This window comes from Aphelocoma coerulescens, chromosome 4 (assembly GCF_041296385.1).
Source record: "Aphelocoma coerulescens isolate FSJ_1873_10779 chromosome 4, UR_Acoe_1.0, whole genome shotgun sequence".
In the NCBI taxonomy this organism is placed as follows: domain Eukaryota; kingdom Metazoa; phylum Chordata; class Aves; order Passeriformes; family Corvidae; genus Aphelocoma; species Aphelocoma coerulescens.
This window is the reverse complement of record NC_091017.1, coordinates 14,997,120-15,014,228: the sequence shown is the minus strand read 5'-3', so window position 1 is coordinate 15,014,228 and position 17,109 is coordinate 14,997,120. Positions and strand designations below refer to the sequence as shown.

Genomic DNA, 17,109 nt, shown 5'->3' with positions numbered 1-17,109 from the left:
GTAAGATCTCTGAAACACCCCTTGCCATTCCATTTCATGACAGAAGTTCGTATCTATCAACTTCCCAAACTTAAAAGATTAATTATAGCTAGCAGCCTAAGATGAACCCAGACTGACTGGCTTGGTATATTAATCACCTGGAAGAATGGCATCAGGATTTTCACACGATGGCTACAGTTTGCCAGGATTTTTTGGCAGGAGAGTTTTTTTCCAGAGAACCTCAGGAAGTGAGAAACCCACATTTCACTGGCCAGGGATTGTCAGCTCTGTACTCTCCCAAGTCAAGGGCACCCTGATGATCAGAGCAAGGCCCATAAAGTAATTCAAGAAGAGTGAATGTAGGTAGGATGCCATACACCCAAGTATCCAACTGCAGGGCAATTGCTCCCCAAACAACCCTGCAGACCAGTCCCTCTAAATCCACTATGAGGATGCAGGGAAATAGGCAAGGATTACCAAAAGAGGTCCCAAACAGATTATAAGAGCAGCTAATAATATTTTTTACTAATCTCACTGAGATTTGCATTTCACTCCATGTGTCAAAATGTGCCTTTGCTTGGTTATAGTAATGGTTGTGACTTCAGAGCATGTTTCCCAAAATGTTTAGAGAGAAGTGCTGGTGGATGGTCTATTAGAGACTGTTCAGAGTAAGTGAAAACATTTTTGAAGCCCCCTGATGGTCGGCAGTACTGTGTGGCTTCTTCTGCAGAAGAAAAACCCAGGTAAGTTTCTTATTGCCGGGGCTGCTTCGCACCCTCCTCAATGGCAATAAGTGCTTCTCTAGGCAATGGATTGAGGCTTCCGGGTATCTTCCATCCTCCAAAAACCTGGATGTGCTCAGGCCCTCTCCAGTTGCCCAGCCTTGGCTGCCAGCTTAAGAGCAGGAAGGCTGAGCACTGGGAGGAGGGGTTTTCTGGGGGTGTGCACAGTATTTCAGTCCCTCTCAATCCCTGGTCTTTGGTGTGGGATGAAGATGGGTCTCACTGAGTAACTACAGCAGGTGAGGAGGAAAATCATTACTGCCCTGTAGCTGTGCTCCTTCTCTTTCGAGAGATGCTGCTTTCAGCTGCTCCCTCTGTCTGCTTTTGCCCCCTTCTGAAAAACCATGATGCTACAACAGGGAAGACACCCTTGTCTCTCTGGGCTGTGCCCGCTGCTGCCACACTGTGAAAGAATCTGAGAAGAGTTATTTGTGATGGGCAACGCCTGCCCCCTCCATACAGCCAGCATCGAGCTCTGTACCTGAAAACATACCATTCAAAACATCATTTGAATGGTTCCTCAAAGCTCCTCATTGGTTTTTAGACTTCTTTCAAAAAGCATTTCAGCACTTCTTTGCAACCTCGCTGGCCTGAAGAAGCAGTGTGTACCCATACTTGCCTGGCCACATGCCCACAATTAGCATTCATAAGAGTAGCTGGGATTGTTAGGGGCAATTTATTTTTTGTTCTGTACCCTCAGAAGGTACATATCACTCTTCACTTGGGTTCACTAACTTACAGGGTGGGATGAAAGACCCTAAATCCCTTCAGCAGCAGCCTCTGCTGTCTCAGTGTGAAGAAACACCTGTAGATAAATCACTGTTGCCCTTGATTAAAAAACAAAGACCAACAGAAACAGAACAGAAAATAAATGTATACTTATTAAAAGTCTAAATTAAATCTTCAAAAACACACAGCTCAGCAGAGCCAAAGAGCAAAGGGCCACAGAGGAACACCTCCCAGACCTGGTGACTACCTCTAACCCAGCTGTAAGCTTGCTGTGGGTGTTTAAGCATGAGGGGTGGGCAGTGTCACCCTGCCAACTCCCACCCTGACAGCCCTCATCTGCTCACCCTTCACTGCAAGGAGAGACCAGCTCCCCGCTTCGCTCCAATACTCTGGGAAAACCCTTTCCTAGAGAAACTTGCAGTTTTTTGTTCAGTGGCCACTTGTGCGATTTGGCAGGTGAGTTTTGCAAGAGCAGAGCCAGGCACCATTGTGGTGCTGAGCAGGGGGCTTGGGATGAGCATCCCAAAATACCATATCATCCCAGATGTAGAGCCAGAATCACAGCACAAAAATTCCAGGTGCTTTAGCAGCAACTGTGCAAGGAAGTAATGCTGGTTTACAAATGTATGCCATTTACACCTGAACTAGCCAGTTTTACACCTGACCTTGCCGTTCAGGCAGGGCTCCCTAGGACCTCGGGGAAGCAGTGGGACAAGAGGGCAGCAGTGCCCACGCCAGCATTAGGCAAAGCTGGGCATCATTCAACAGGCACAAAAGATTCCCAGCAACAGGCTTTTTACTCCACTAGATGGTGCCCAGCCCTTGCTTAAGGATGTTGCTTAATCGTTTGGACAAGGGCGTGGTCAGGATTGAGGATGGAGGTACCTGGGCACTATGCCGAGGCTGCAAACTCCTTAGTTCCAACCCTGCTAGTGGCGAGACCCCAAAACCACCCTCTTCATTTGCCAGGCAATCATGCTGAGCCCTAGATCCCCAGAGCACCGCCAGAGTCCATCAGTCTTGGGGTGTGATATGCAGTGGCAATTCTAGGGGTGAGACACCCAGCCCAGATGGGCAGCAGCCCTGCAGCACCTTTCAGTCTGAGCCAGATGGACCAGCACAGGAGGTCCGTGAGCCTTTGGGGAAGGCTGCCCCGAGCCTGGGAAACTGCAGGCAAATCCCTGCCACAGGCTGCCTAAATCTCCGTGTCCCTGCAGCACTGGGACCAAGCTACACAGAGCAGCTTCCTGGGAGACACTAGGGCCTGATGCCCTGGCGGGGGCATAGTGGGCTCATGTAGTTGTTGACCTTTTCTGCTGGAGAGCATGAGCAGTAGCAAAGCAGAGTCCCGAGAGCTGGTGCTAACTGATAGCACCAGTGAGACACACAGTGTTATTCTGATCCTGGTGCTCCAGCATGAATCAACCATGTATGATCCCTAAGTACCAAACTGCCATGAGAAGCTGTGGGTGTCCCATCCCTGGAAGTGTTCAAGGCCAGGTTGGATGGGACTTTGAGCAACCTGGTCTAGTGGGTGGCATCCCTGCCCAGTCAGAATTAGATGATCTTTATGGTCCCTTCCAACCCAAACCATCCTGTGATTCTACGGTCTGTAACAGGATCTGCCACCTCCCTGTGTGCAGGTGTGCAGAGGGCAGTGAAGAAGGCACTCTGGGGATACTTCACTGACATCGTGGCTGCTCCTGGCTGCTCCCACCTGCTCCCTGCATGGACACAGCCCTGGTGGTAAGCCCCCACAGCATGTGCTGAGGCAGCACCCCTCCCCTTGAGGTTTGACACCTCTCCCACTGTGCTGTTCTCTCTAGCACACTGCTGAACATGCCTGTTTTAGCAGCTTCTCAGACAGAAAAAGCAACCTGCAATTGCATAAACAGTGATTAACTTGGGGCATCACCGACACCATGGCTCCAGCATGTCGAAGCCCAGTCTGGCCCACGTGCAGGGGCCAGCAGCAGGAATGGCGGTGGCATAGCCAGGGTCTTACGGTGCTCCTGGAAAGATGGTGTGGCCAGGAAATGTACCATCAGGAGGGCACGATGGGGACCTCTCACTGGATGAAGTGGATGAGCCAAGGGGGAGAATGCTCTGTGGGCCTCCCCAGCAAGCCCAGGGAGGCTGGTGGGCCTGAGCAGGAGCTATTAGGGTTTGATACCCCAAGGGAGGGATGTGTGGGGGTTGTTGGCCAAATTGCAGCCCCACAGATGGCTGGGCCAGGGAAGTGCTGGGGCCAGAAATCCCCTTATACCCAGGGGCCAGCCCACCCCCAGCACACTGCTTGTGGCAGAGACTGCCTGAAGTCCCGTTACAAACACCAGAGTCAGCAGATCCTCAGATACAGAAATGCCTTTATTTCTCCAGTAGCTGGAAGTGAAACGGTGAGGACAGAGGCTTTTTCTCACTGCTTCTTTACTTGTTTCGCATCAATGCACAAACACCGCTACCCTATGCCGTGTAGCATGGCTGCTGTTCCCTGGCTGTCTAGCACAGCACACCCACGCATCCCTGCTGCTGCGCCATGTGCAGCCTCCCCCAAATTAACAGCAGATCGCATGAACCAGCGATTTTTGGCTCCTGGGCTGTGAAGCACCGTGTGCCCCCCAGCAACCTGCCCCTCACCCAGGTGAGAGCAGAGCCCGTGGCGGGGACGCCAAGGGGGAAAACGCGGCATGTGGGACCCCCCATCTCCACCGCTGGAGCCTGCTGGGGTGGATACCGGCCGCGCCTCAGAGGGGCCCCTGGATCCAGCGGCCTTGGGGGTACCCTGGGGATTCCCACCCTGAGGGCTGCAGTCCCATCTGTCCGCTCTCACTCTGACTGCCCCGGTCCCCCTCGGAGGACTGGCTGCTGTCGGCGCTCCCGGGGCCGGGGTAGGGGCCGTGGGGGCCGCCCGCCCCGCCGAGGCTGTAAAAGGCCCGCTCGCGGACGTGGAGCTCGTCAGCGCGTTTCACCTGGTCCAGCTGCCTGCTGCGCCCCAGCGTCGCGAGCGTGCCCGGCGCCCCAGCCCCCAGCCTCCTGCCGTGGTGCCCGGGAATGCGGCCGCCCCCGGCCCCTGGCACTGCTGCCCCGCTCTCGCCGCCTCGGCCCCGCTCCCGGCCCCTGCCTGCTGCCGTGCTGCCCATGTCTTGCCCTGCCTGTGGAGTGGGGCTAGCCCCTGCTTTGATGGCCTGCGACCTGCCCCCAGCATTGCCATCATAGCCGCCAACACTGGTCTGGGCTCCGCTCGACGCCCAGCTGCTGGGTTTCCCACCTGGGGATGGTGCTTTGTCCGTCCTGGGTGTCTTGTCCAGCCCTGCTCCCCCCGGACGGACCCTCACCCCTGCCCCGGGCCGTCCCTTCACACGGGGGGGTTGGGAGGTGGCTGTCCCCACTTCCCCGCTCCCTCCCCTGCCCAGCACAGTGCTCACGCCTGCCTTGCGGCTGCTGGCTGTCACCGACAGGGTGGTGCGGTCCGCCTCGGTAGTGGCCAGGAGGATGCTGGCCCCTCCGGCTGGGACAGTGACAGCGGCCTCCGTGTTACCCCACTGGCGGGGGGTCGTGGTAGCCACATGTCCTGGCTTCCCCTTGAGCCTCTGCCCCTCTCCTCCCACCTCATCATCGTCTTTCCTACGGATGCTGGACACTGCGGGGCTGGTAATGTCACCACTAGTGACTCTCCAGGGGACAGGGGTTACCAGTCCTCCATCAACACCCATGGTGGTGGCACCTTTCTCATCCTCTCCAGTAGGACGGCCATCTCTGGGGCTGCTGGTGACACTGTCCCCACGGGTTGGGGTGGCTGTGGTGGCCGGTCGTTCAGGCTGGCTGTGAGCAGGGATGCTGTCATCGTCACCACCACTGGGTGTCGCAGTGACGCCCAGCCTGGGCAGGGGGCTGCCGTCATCCTCGTTACCCACTGTGGCACCGGCCTGGGTGGTTTCCTGCTCCCCCACGTGGATTTTGGCCCTCCCAATGAAGATGTTGACTTCGTCATCTTTGTCCGGAGAGACCTGGGTGAAGCTGGTTGCCCCGTCTGTGCTGCCCAGGCTCCCACGGGTGATGGTGACACTGCCCGAGTCAGGGATGTAAGCATATTCATTCACACCTGCGGTATCCACTTCGATATCCTCAGTCTTCTCAGTGACAGAGGACAAAGCGATGCCTCCTGTCCCTGTACCTCGCCTGACACCCTCCTGCCCTTGGCCAGAAACAGCGGCCTCCCCGCTGCCCTCATCCCCTGCCACTCTGGTGGTAGGGGCCCTCCCCCTCCCGGCAGTCATGGCGCCCTCCGCTGGAACCACTCGGGGGGCACCGTCATCCTTGTCCTCACTCTTGACACTGGACCTATTCCCCACCACAACCTGACTGGGCCGTTCACCCTGAGGAAGAATGGGAACACCGCCATCAACTTCCACCACCAAATCCAGATCGCCACTGCCCTCTGAGCTGGACAGGGTGGGACCTGTGCCACCACCACTGCCACGTGCTCGCGTGCCAGTGCCAGGATGAGGACTGGGACCGTCCCTGCCAATGCCCGGGGTGCTGTGGTTTTCAGCCTTGAGGACAATCCCATACTCAATTACTTCAGTGCTGCTGTTGTCACTGTGTTCTGGGGCTGTCCTGGCCTCTGGTGGCTCCCGCCTGGCATTGTCCTCATCCAACCGGTGGCTGGGGATGATACTCTGGTGGTCAGCCTCTTCTTTCTGTGCAGTACACACAATTGAGAGGTCAGGGCCAGCGTGGTGATGGATGGCTGCTGGGGGCACTGCAGCTGGGCCAGGGTCCCACAGTATCCCCTGGCCACCTCCTCACCTTTATCTGTGTCTGGTTCCTCCGTGTTGAGAATAAGTAGACGTATTTGAAAATGTAGAAGCCATGCTTGGCGTTGCATCCTTTCAGAAGTATCTGGTGGGGAAGAAAAAAACGAAAGCCACAATTTTCTTATGAAATGTATTGGCAAGAGTTCCTCTGTCTGTGCCTGGGACTGCAGTAGGGTCCCACTGGTAACCACTGAGGCCCCAGGATGTGGCAGAGGGATACCTACCCGGTGCTGTCCCACACAGTTCCCAGCAGCTCTCCCAGGCAGCGGCCGTGGCACCTGTGGGCAGCAAAACACAGGCAAGAGCTGAGGCATCAAACACTGCCCCAGAATCCAGGCAGCTGCCAGTGTCCACTGCTAGCCACCCAGTGTTCAGGGAAGGGTGGGAAAACTGCACTGATAAGCCAATACATTTGCAGGCACTACCTGGGGTACTGACTTAAAGACAGCCATAGTAGGAAAGGTCAAAACCCCATTTCCAGGGTCCGAAAAGTATTGTGAATTTTGCTGCAGCATGATTGTATTGCATGCTAGTTCTCATAGGGTATTTTTGGTCTGCAAATAACCTTTTCCTGGAGTCTGCTGCAGAGTATTTTACTGCAGAGCATTTTTAATACACAGCACCATTGCTCACACCAGAATGCTCCAACTTACTGCTTGGATCTGCCTGTGATGGGAATCCAGAGCTGGTTAACTGGTGGTGTTTCCCAGTATTTAGTGGGCAACTGAGCAGCAACCTCTGTGCCCGCACAGCCAGGTTTCTGTACATGCTTGCAGGCTTCCAGCTCTCCCTGATTATCCTGGCATCTTTTGGAGGGTATTGGCCAATGCATCCCTCAGGATTGGGGGACCTGCTGTTGGGAGCATCCTGTGAGCCCCACAAAGCCATTTCAGGCATTCCCTATGTGCCATAGAGAGAGATGACCCCATGGAGGGGAGTCCTCTTTGATTTCAGCAAAATTAATCACTGAAACATCCCAAGCCCAGCTGAAGGGTCAGAAACACACCCCAAAGTATGGAATATTCCTAGGTTGTTCCATTGTTTGTGAACAGTACCAAAGGTCGAATTACAGCTCTGGTTACACAGCATAGTATTAACTCTCTTCTGTGCCCCTATCTGAAAAGCAAATCTGTGCTGATTTATTGCCTTCCCCTGGGCTGCCCCGCTACAGACTGGGTTGTGAGAGCTTGCTCTGGGGGGTAGAAGACACACAGGAGGGGCCTATCCCTCAGGGAAATGGGATTTGGGAGAGGCCCATCCTTCAGGGAAATGGGATTTCCCTCCTCCATACCCTGACAAAAAAGCAAGCCTTTTCTAGGAGCAGACTTTCAGTCTACCTGTGTATTTAGTATGCTGAGCAACAGTTATGCAGGACAAAAATGGTTGCTAATATATTCATCTTAGTTTGACCATTTTTTAGTTAAATCTCTCAAAATTTCACATTAGGAGAGATGGAAAATAATTGAGGGTGCCTCTCTGACTGCTGTTACCCACACGGGTAAGATGAGCATCCTTCCCGCACCTCTTTTCCTGTGGCTTGGCTCAGCCTGTTTCTAGGCCAAAAGCACTGGGCAGAGCCCAGATCCACAGAAATCCAGGGAAAGAGGTACAGCCACCCAGACAGGCTCTTGTGCAATGTCCTGATTGCTAAACTGAAGGGACATGCTCAGCCACCTCGGGGCTAATATATATTTTTCTTGCTGGGCTCATCTCTGCTGTTGACCTTAATCCCCTTCCCAAGCACCAGTGGTGGTGTACACAGCTACAACCCGTAGTTGCTGAAAGCATGCAGGGATGCACCAGGTAGTACGCCTCACACTTCCAGCAGCATGTTGGGAATCCAGGAAAAGCCATACTTACAGGTGTGGCGAGGGCTGTGCTGAGCAGGCACAGGCACAGGCACAGGCAGACGAGGGATATTTGCATCTTGGGCTGCTCCTGGAGGCACAAAGTGAAGCATCGCTGGAGTTTGTCTTCCTGGGACTTGTGGTCCTCAATAGTCCTGGTTAGCAGCAACCTCAAAGCTCCCACTATCCCAAAGCTCCCATGGCAGTATGGTCCAGTGACCCCAGCTTTTCCCAGGCTTTGCGGTGGCCCTTGGCAGGGTCCTGCCTCTCTGCATGTCTTGCAGCAAGGCCAATGCTCTTGCCATGTGCTTAGGGCATGGCCAGCAGCTCTCAGTGGGCACTCTGACACCAGCCATTAAAGATACCTAACTCTTTCTGTCAAAGCAGCTTGGGTGGATATTTGCAATAAATGATCCCCCAAAGTTGCTGCAAGCTAAGCCATTCATAAATCCAAATTAAGGAAGTGGCAGGCTTTTACAGCATTGATAAATGGCAGGAGGCAATAGCTCCATTGGGCAATAATTCTCATTTCATCGGACCTCCCTGGCTTGGGCTTGCAGGTGCATCCCAGAGACTATTTTCAGCCATACCAGCATTTCTACAGGAAGCACCAGAAGGACATTCATGCACAAGGATCAGCACTACAAAGCAATGTAAGCTCAAGAGATGTGCACAGCCAAAGATCGGGATGTCTCCATCCCCACTGTGGCTTGCCTAGAGTGAAAGCAGGAGAATCCCTGCTCAGGGGTAGCAGAGCTGAAGGGTTAGAGAGATACAGGGCAGGAAGCTAGGTAAGAAGATTACCTTTCCCCGTTGGAGGCAGGTCCCAGTGGAAGACAGTGGAGCCTGTGCCCACTTTGCTGAAATTTAAAGTTGGCCCCGGGTGCGCAGAACCAATCAGCTCCTGCCCAAGGACATTTGTCAGCTCTGGCAGCACCCGCAGATAACCAGGGGGAGTAATTTCCAGCTAAAAATGTGTTTGTGGTGAAAGACAGCTATCAAATGTTCCACCTGGCTGGATAAACAGAAAGCACAGTTTATAAATATCTGTTCTGAAGGCAAAATTGCTCGATGATTAGCGCAGATCTTAGTGTGGCACATGTCCAGCTTGGTTATTGATAAGAGAGTGTGCAGTAGGTCTTGGCTTGCTCACTGTGACCAACATGGGAAAGCCGGCAGGGCTGCAGAAAGGGAAGGGCAATATCCAGAGCCAGGCCTAATCTACAGGTCTTCAACATCAATTTTCTCATCACCGGTGTAGCAGTTAATTAATTTTTTAGAGGGGACTACTTCACAGCAAGAACCATTCCTTTGCATTAATGATCATTATTCAGATGGATTAATGATAAACAGGAATAAAGGCAAAAATTTTCCAGGCAGCAAATGAGACTTCAAGATATGCCAGGCCACGGCAGCCCTGCATCTCTTGATGTTTCCCCCACAGCCTTCCCTACATCATCTTCCCTTCACTTCTGTTTTGGCTCATTTCAAAAAGCATAAAATGGAGCTTGGAAGCATAAAAGAACCAGATACAATGAGTAAGAGTCTATTGCACAAAACTGAAGGAATTTCATTAAGGAGTCCCTTGACCTCATTCGGCTGAGAATTTTGGACAGGCAGAGCAAGAAGCTAGCAGCAGTTTTCTCAGGTTGGAGAAGAGAAGGTGAGCACTGACAGAGGGCAGAGCAGGAAGAGATGAAACACCAGGGTGGAAACGCATAGTGGAAAAGGCAAGGCTGGAGAAACAGCAGTGGAAAAAAGGGTTGAGGGGGAAAATGCCAATAGGGCAGAAATCCAGAAGGCTGGCAGGGCAGAAGGCTTGGAGCACAGCTAGCTGAGGAAACTGGGCTGGAAAAGGGGGAGAGAAAGCAAAATAATGAAGTGGAATCCACTCCATAAGGCAGAGCCTTAGCAGAGGCAGAGCTCAAGCAGAGGGAAAGAGTGTGGCCCCAAGTCTCCCTCCCCACCAGCACCACACAGCTTTCTGCACAAGTCTGTAGCAATGGTCCCTGCTGGGGCAGGTCTGCCAGTGTCTGTACTCCTGCATTAACTCTGCTCTCATGAGCTTGATTGTTTAATGTTATAAACATATATTATAATGCTGGCTTTGATGCCATGAAGATTTTTGCCTTTTCCTTTATACCCCTGTTATACCTTTTTACAACTTCTGTATTCCTAGTGCTTTTTGCCTCCATTCTTGGCCTCGTTTGTCAAGCTAAGAGACTAAACATTTTAGAAGCTTCGTAGCCAGGGATCAGTGTGCCAGAGACTCCAAGGTCCTCTCCAGAACACATTCTGTAAACCAAGATAGAACCATCCAGGGGAAGGTTCCTTGGGGAGGGGGGCTCACTCGAGCCTCTCATTGGGGAATCTTGGATAAATATGCTAATTAGTAAAACCTATAATGTTATACCCGATGTTGGGGGGACACACACACTCAGTGGGGTGCATCTCGATGCATATGACCTGGACGTGTGCACCTAAGGATCCTTAAAATAAATACCAAGGTAAAATCCCTTTTCCCCTTCTAACTGTGTATGACTCTTGATTTTAACACCAGGAAAAGGCATCAGCTTCTCACAAATATAAAGGTAGATATTATATAATGTTAGAAATGCTTTTTGCTGTGTGGATGTAGTTTTCTCTCTTTTTAGCAAGGATTATTAGCAAGTGTGAGCAAGTAAGATAACCTCCAAGTGAACAGAGGATGAGGCCCAAGGAGCTGCTAATCAACACTTTGTCCAGGGAACAAAAGGGCCCAAAGGCTACTCTGCCCGGAGAACGGCGGGGCCAGGAGGGCCCAGAGCCGCTATCACCGCTCTGCCCGGGGGGCAAAGAGGCCCAAAGCTACAATCAGCCCTGACTGTCTGGAGAATTAAGAGATCCATCCTGCTATCAGCTCTCACCTAGCGAGCCCAACCCCAAGAATCAAAAGAAATAAAACCGCAAGGAAGAAAAATGCACATGCTCTAAAAAGGCGGAACCAAGCAGTGGCCATGCAGAACAGCTCTGGGAAAAGTTTGAATATGCATAGAGAACAGACAGTAAAAATGGTATAAAAAGGACTAACATCGAGTGTGAGGAACGAGACAACTCTTTGTAGAAATTAAAACAATTTATTAAAACAAAAAAAAATTGAAAAATTGCAAAAAAAAACTAACAAAATATAAAAATTTGGGATCCAGATGGCTCGAGAGATATGCCCCAGGAGCGCAGGGATTCAGGAGCTTTAGGCTTAAGACAGCTCTGAACCTCAGGTAGAGAAAAAAAATAAACTTGCAGTTTAGGCTGGTCAAAAAGAAATCTATTTCTAAAAAGCCCCTAGAAAGGGGTAGGCTTCTCCAGCACTGCCTTAGCAAGCTGGAGAGGAAGGGAGAATGAGAATGACCACGTGTCTTTTTCTTCCTTTTATAGCTTTTGCTCCGCCCACAGTCCGCCCACAGCCCACCCACAGTCCACCCCCCTGGTTCAAGGCGGTTGGTGTTTTCCCCTTGACAGACCACCTCTGTCCACCAATGGCTCCTCCTGGTCAGAGGGGTGATATCAGTTGAGATAAGGGTCATGTGCTTATGGGGGGCTGGGCTGGTTGTTGCAACTGGGGTTTTTTTAAAATCTGCCTTGAAACCAAGATACAAGTAAAACATAAAAATACATCCAACACATCTTAAAACACTTGTAAAGGTATACAGTAAACACAGGAAGACCATTAAAAACTTGATTAGTGTACCTGGACTGATGGATTGATTTTAACATTCAATTTAAAAATATTAAGCTCAAATTAATTAAAGCACTTAATATGCAAAGACCAAGCACAAATAGGGATTTCATGTATGACAAGTCCCCCCTTTTTCTCTTATGTTCACATCTTTGGTCTTTGCATTTAAGTGGAGGTGGATAACTCTTCAGGGATAGATTCAAGCTCTTTAAAACTGTCCCACACTTGCTGGGCAATTTTTCTCTCCTTTCTAGTTTTCTTATTGTTACTATTATTGACATGCATAATCTTTTGAGCGAATGGTGGACGCTGCTGTTGTCCTTGAAGATCCTGGATCAGTGGCATGCCTTGGACGACAGTGGTGATTAGACGGATGAAGCAAGGGATTAAACAAGGGAGAAAAATAAGTCCTGTAAGGGAAAGTCCAACAATAATTAAAGCTTTCTTCCACCATTGTCCTTGGAAAATATTTTCCCACCATTCAGAAGTGATCAAGGGCTGCCATTTCTGCACTGGAACATGGGCTAGTTTCCTGATGTTTTGGGTAATCTTGGTGATGGCTTCGCCGTGATCATCAATATGGATGCAGCAGTCTGAGGTGTTAAACTTGCCGCATACTCCACCTTCTTCAGCTAGTAAATAGTCCAATGCCAGCCTATTTTGGTACACGGCTGCTCGAGTTTGCCCTTGCTGTGTGTTAAGTAGTTCAAGAGCAAGAGAGGTCTCATTAGTGATTACCTCAATTAGTGCTTGCAGTCTGATGATCCGGTTTAGCATGTAGATGGGAGTTCGGTACCCCCAGCTCCCATCCTGTGCCCATGTTGCAGGTCCATAAGTCTCTAGGATCCTCTCAGGTGGCCACTCTTCTTCTCCCCATCTCTGGGTCCCTCCTATTACATGTCTCTTAGTACGGAAAAGTTCATCATAAAGGGAGATTCCAAGGTGGGCTCCAGCGTTTTCAGCAAGTAGGAAGAAGTTTGGTTGAATGGCTCCAAGAGTGCAGCTCCCTTTCCAGCGAGGTGGTAAGTTGGAATAAGCTCGGTTACCACAGATCCAGTAGAGGTCTTGTGGTGCTTCCCAGAAGTGGGGTTGTATACTTGCTGCTGTAATCCAGTACTTGGAAATTTGTGGCAGGACAGAATATGGATTTCCTTGATCCCAGCACTGCCAGAGTTTTTTAACAGGATTCAAAATGCAATTTTTGTTTTTAACCTTTTCTGCAGACCAGAATACATCTGGTTCTTGAGGTATCCACCAATGTTTTTGCCCATCAGTTACCAGGTACCTTTTGCATATTGTCTCACCAACTTCTTTTAAAGATTTTCTTCCTTTCCTCCAGATGCATTCTTCTCCAATAACAGTATTGCTTAGCAGCCAGGTTTCATTGTCATGTCTGGTTGTGGGGGAGAGATTACTCAGTCGGAGTAAATCGGGGGGTCCAAGACTGACTCCCCGCCAAGGCCAACTCTCCGATTCTAAAGTTCCTCCGCACACCCAGCAATTTGTTAAATTTAGCTGCTGTCCAATCCTTTCTGCCAGGTCAATAAACAAGTTTTTCCTTGACATCAAAGGATTGTTTTCTTTTTGTTTTTCCTTTTCTTCTATGACCACCTCTTGGATCAGATCAGTGTCATAGGTCTTTCTTTTTAACAAATCTTCTGTCTTGGTTATGTATCTAAAATTGAAACAGAGCCAATCGTCTTGGGAGGGACACTCTCCCTTCTGCTTATGTATTTGGGTGCCAATGTTTTTGCCAATCCAGTACTTGTGACCTTTTTCTGAGCAGATACTCAACCTTGTTATGTTGTAACAAGATGGATTAACATAAGTATGTGCTCGGAAAAAGTGTCGAATTTGAAATGAGCCTCCTTCTGCCTGGTACACAGTCTTGTAACATCTGTTACAGCGGCTGTCGGCTGCTTGTGTAAAGGGAGGCCAGAGGACCCAGAGACAGATGACACTCAGTAGCAGGATGTTGCTCACTTTCCCCTTTAGGCATACCCGAGAGGAGCTGTCAGCATTTGGGTTGCCTCTGCTGGTGGGGGTTGTCATCTTTGCTTCTTTTGTCCTTTCTTTAGGCATCTCACCTTCAGATGGTTCTTCAGTGACCTCAGGCTTCTGGAAACTCATGGTTATTTTAGGGTTGGCCTTGTCAAAGATTAGAGTTATCGTGCCCATAATTTTGGAGTCTGATTGGACTGTTATTGGAAGAGAATGCTGGCTTCAAATGGAGCCTTACTATACAGTTGATGTGACAATATGGTTGTGTGAAGGCAGAATCTGTAAAAGGGAATAACAAAGAACAGAATTAACAGCAAAATATTTTCAACTTAGTTTAACAACTTGTAGCTAGCACTTATTACTGAGGTATAACTGGGGAAGAACTGGGAGTACAGGATTTTATTAACTTGGAGTGAGGGATGCTGAGTGGAGCTTTCAAACAGGGTGTTTAGTTTGATGGTTTGTCTGGAGGTTTCTTCTCTTCAATTGGTGGTGCCACCGGGCCCTTCACCCTCTTGACATGCGTCCAGCCCTTTTCAAATGTCCGGACAGCTGTTTCAGTGGTTAGCTGGACCTGAAATGGACCTTCCCAGGATGGGGTTAATGACTTTTCTTTCCAGGATTTTATTAACACCCAGTCACCTGGATTGATGTGATGTAGATTAAAATCAAGTGGGGGAGTTTGTGGTAGAAAACCTCTTTCCCTTAGCAACTCTAGATTTTTGGCAATTATCTGTACATATTGTTGTACATTGGTGTTTCCACACTCTTTCACATTCAACTCTTGTGGTGTAGCAAGGTAGGGTAATCCATACAACATCTCATATGGTGAACAACCCAAATCAGATCTTGGCTGTGTCCTAATTCTAAGAAGAGCAAGTGGAAGGCATTTTACCCAGGTCCATTTTGTTTCCAGCATTAATTTTGTGAGGGTGTTCTTGATTGTCTGGTTCATCCGTTCCACTCTCCCAGAGCTCTGTGGATGCCACGGGGTGTGTAATCTCCAATTTGTTCCTAATTGCTGAGCCAATTGTTGTACAATTTGGGAGGTAAAATGAGTACCTCGATCTGAATCTATGCGGTGGACTATCCCATAACGGGGGATAATTTGCTCGAGGATCACCTTACTCACTGTCTGGGCTGTTGCATTGACAGTTGGAATAGCTTCCACCCAGTGGGTAAGGTGATCAACGATTACCAATAGGTATTTCCACCTCTGGACAGGAGGCATTTCTGTAAAGTCAATTTGAATGTTTTGGAAAGGCCTGATTGCTAATTCAATTCCTCCGCCAGTGTTCTTTTTCATTACCTTTTTGTTAACCTTTTGACAGATTACACAGTCCCGGGTTATTTGGTTGGCTATTTCATAAACACCAGTGCATCCAAAGGTTCTGAGATAGTGATCCGCCAGAGCCTTTGAACCCCAATGATTGCTTTGGTGGATATTTTGTAGAATTTCTCGGGTTAAATTTTTGTTTAAAATTTGGCGTTTATCTGGTAAATACCAGCGGCCTTGAGAATCCTCATTGGCACCAATTAAAACTAATTTCTGTTTTTCCTGATCAGTAAAAATGGGCGTGGGTAAAATGTTAGTTTGTGGAATAGTGTCAGATGTGGTGGTGTTAGTTGGAAGTTGGTTTACTTCCATCACTTTTACCTCTTCTTCCACTGCTGCTTCTTTTGCTGCCAAGTCTGCTAGGTTGTTCCCCCGAGCTTCTTTTGTGGTTCCCGATTGATGACCTGGAATATGCACCACTGAGATCACCTGAGGCAGTTGCAGTGCTTTTAGAATTTTTAGGATCAATTCCTTATGTAGGATATCTTTCCCTTTGGTGTTTAGGAACCCCCTTTCGGACCAGATTTTTCCAAAGGTGTGGACTACGCCATAAGCGTATCTGGAGTCAGTGTAAATGGTCCCGATGCTTCCTGCTAGTCGGTGGAGTGCTTTTTCTAGGGCATAGAGCTCACAGACCTGAGCTGACCAGGTTGGTGGCAATCTGCCCTTTTCTAGCACACACATTTGGTGTCCATCGACCACTGAATAGCCAGAGCATCGCTTTCCATCCACCACTCGAGATGACCCGTCAATGAAGAGGATTTCCCCTTCATTGAGGGGACAGTCCACCAGGTCCTCTCTGACTTTTGTTTGGATGTCAATTATCTCAATGCAATTGTGTTCAATTTCTTTTTCTGAAGGGGTCCCATAAAGAAATTGAGCTGGATTTTGGTGTGTACACACAACTAACCTCAGGTGGTCTGAGTGCATGAGAATGGCTTCATATTTGACTATTCTTGGGTCAGTTAACCACTCTGCAGCCCTGTGAGCTAAAATGGTTTTGATTGAGTGTGGTGTATGCACTGTCAAGTCTCCACCAAAAATGAGTTTTTGACTCTCCGAGACCAGAACGGCTGCTGCGGCGATGGACTGGATGCAGACGGGCCATCCTCTGGACACTGGATCCAGTAATTTGGAAAGAAAAGCAACCGGCTTCCTGACTCCTCCCCACTCCTGGGTCAAGACGCCATAGGCAACTCCCTTCTCCACATTAACAAATAGATCGAAGGGTTTTTCTAGTGAAGGAAGGCTTAAAACAGGTGCTTTTGTTAATTTCTCTTTCAGATTTTGTAATTTTTGTGTATCTGAATTAGTCCAATTAAAAGGTTCTTCTTCTATTAGTTTTTCATATAAAAATTTGGCAGATTGTGAATACTGATCAATCCACAGTCTGCAGTATCCAAATAGGCCTAATAATTGCCGGATTTCTCGTTTTGAAGTTGGAGGTGGTAGATTTAGGATTCCTTCTACTCTTTCAGCACTGAGTTTTTTTGTGCCATGGCCAATTAGATGTCCCAAATACTTCACCTCCTGTAGCACAAATTGTAATTTAGGTTTTGACACCCTCAGCCCGTTCCTCCCTAGAAAATTCAGTAACTGAATTGTAGCAGTTCTTACCGTAGACTCCTGTTCCCCAGAGAGGAGCAGGTCGTCTACGTACTGAGTTACCTGAATCCCTTCGGGTGGAGAAAAGGAACTTAGCAAATCTTCTAGCGCTTGGCCAAAGAGTGTGGGTGCCTCGGTGTACCCTTGAGGCAGGCGAGTCCAGCGCAGCTGCTGCCTCCGTCCAGTGTCTGGATCCTCCCAGGTAAATGCAAAGATGTCTCTGCAATGAGAATCTAGAGGACATGACCAGAAAGCATCTTTAAGGTCAATAACAGAGAACCAGGCATGTGCTGGGGGT

At 49.5% G+C, this 17,109-nt stretch overlaps 1 protein-coding gene across 1 annotated transcript; it reads right to left on the bottom strand.

Annotated features, from left to right (window-relative positions):
- Window positions 1–3,986: 3,986 nt before the first annotated feature.
- Window positions 3,987–8,233, bottom strand: LOC138108963 (ovocleidin-116-like). Its single transcript, XM_069012087.1, has 4 exons — window positions 8,168–8,233; window positions 6,532–6,585; window positions 6,300–6,392; window positions 3,987–6,190 (listed from the first exon to the last, which is right to left on the bottom strand). Exons 1-4 carry the CDS (start codon window positions 8,231–8,233, stop codon window positions 4,235–4,237), a joined length of 2,169 nt encoding a protein of 722 aa, XP_068868188.1. The 3' UTR covers window positions 3,987–4,234.
- Window positions 8,234–17,109: the final 8,876 nt, after the last annotated feature.

Excerpts from the sequence above, each read along its gene's own strand:
- LOC138108963 (XM_069012087.1), bottom strand. The coding sequence starts at position 8,233 with ATGCAAATATCCCTCGTCTGCCTGTGCCTGTGCCTGTGCCTGCTCAGC. Across the intron at positions 6,393-6,531 it reads ACTGTGTGGGACAGCACCGG|ATACTTCTGAAAGGATGCAA; the intron begins GTAGGTATCCCT and ends CTTCCCCACCAG. Across the intron at positions 6,191-6,299 it reads GGAACCAGACACAGATAAAG|AAAGAAGAGGCTGACCACCA; the intron begins GTGAGGAGGTGG and ends TGTACTGCACAG.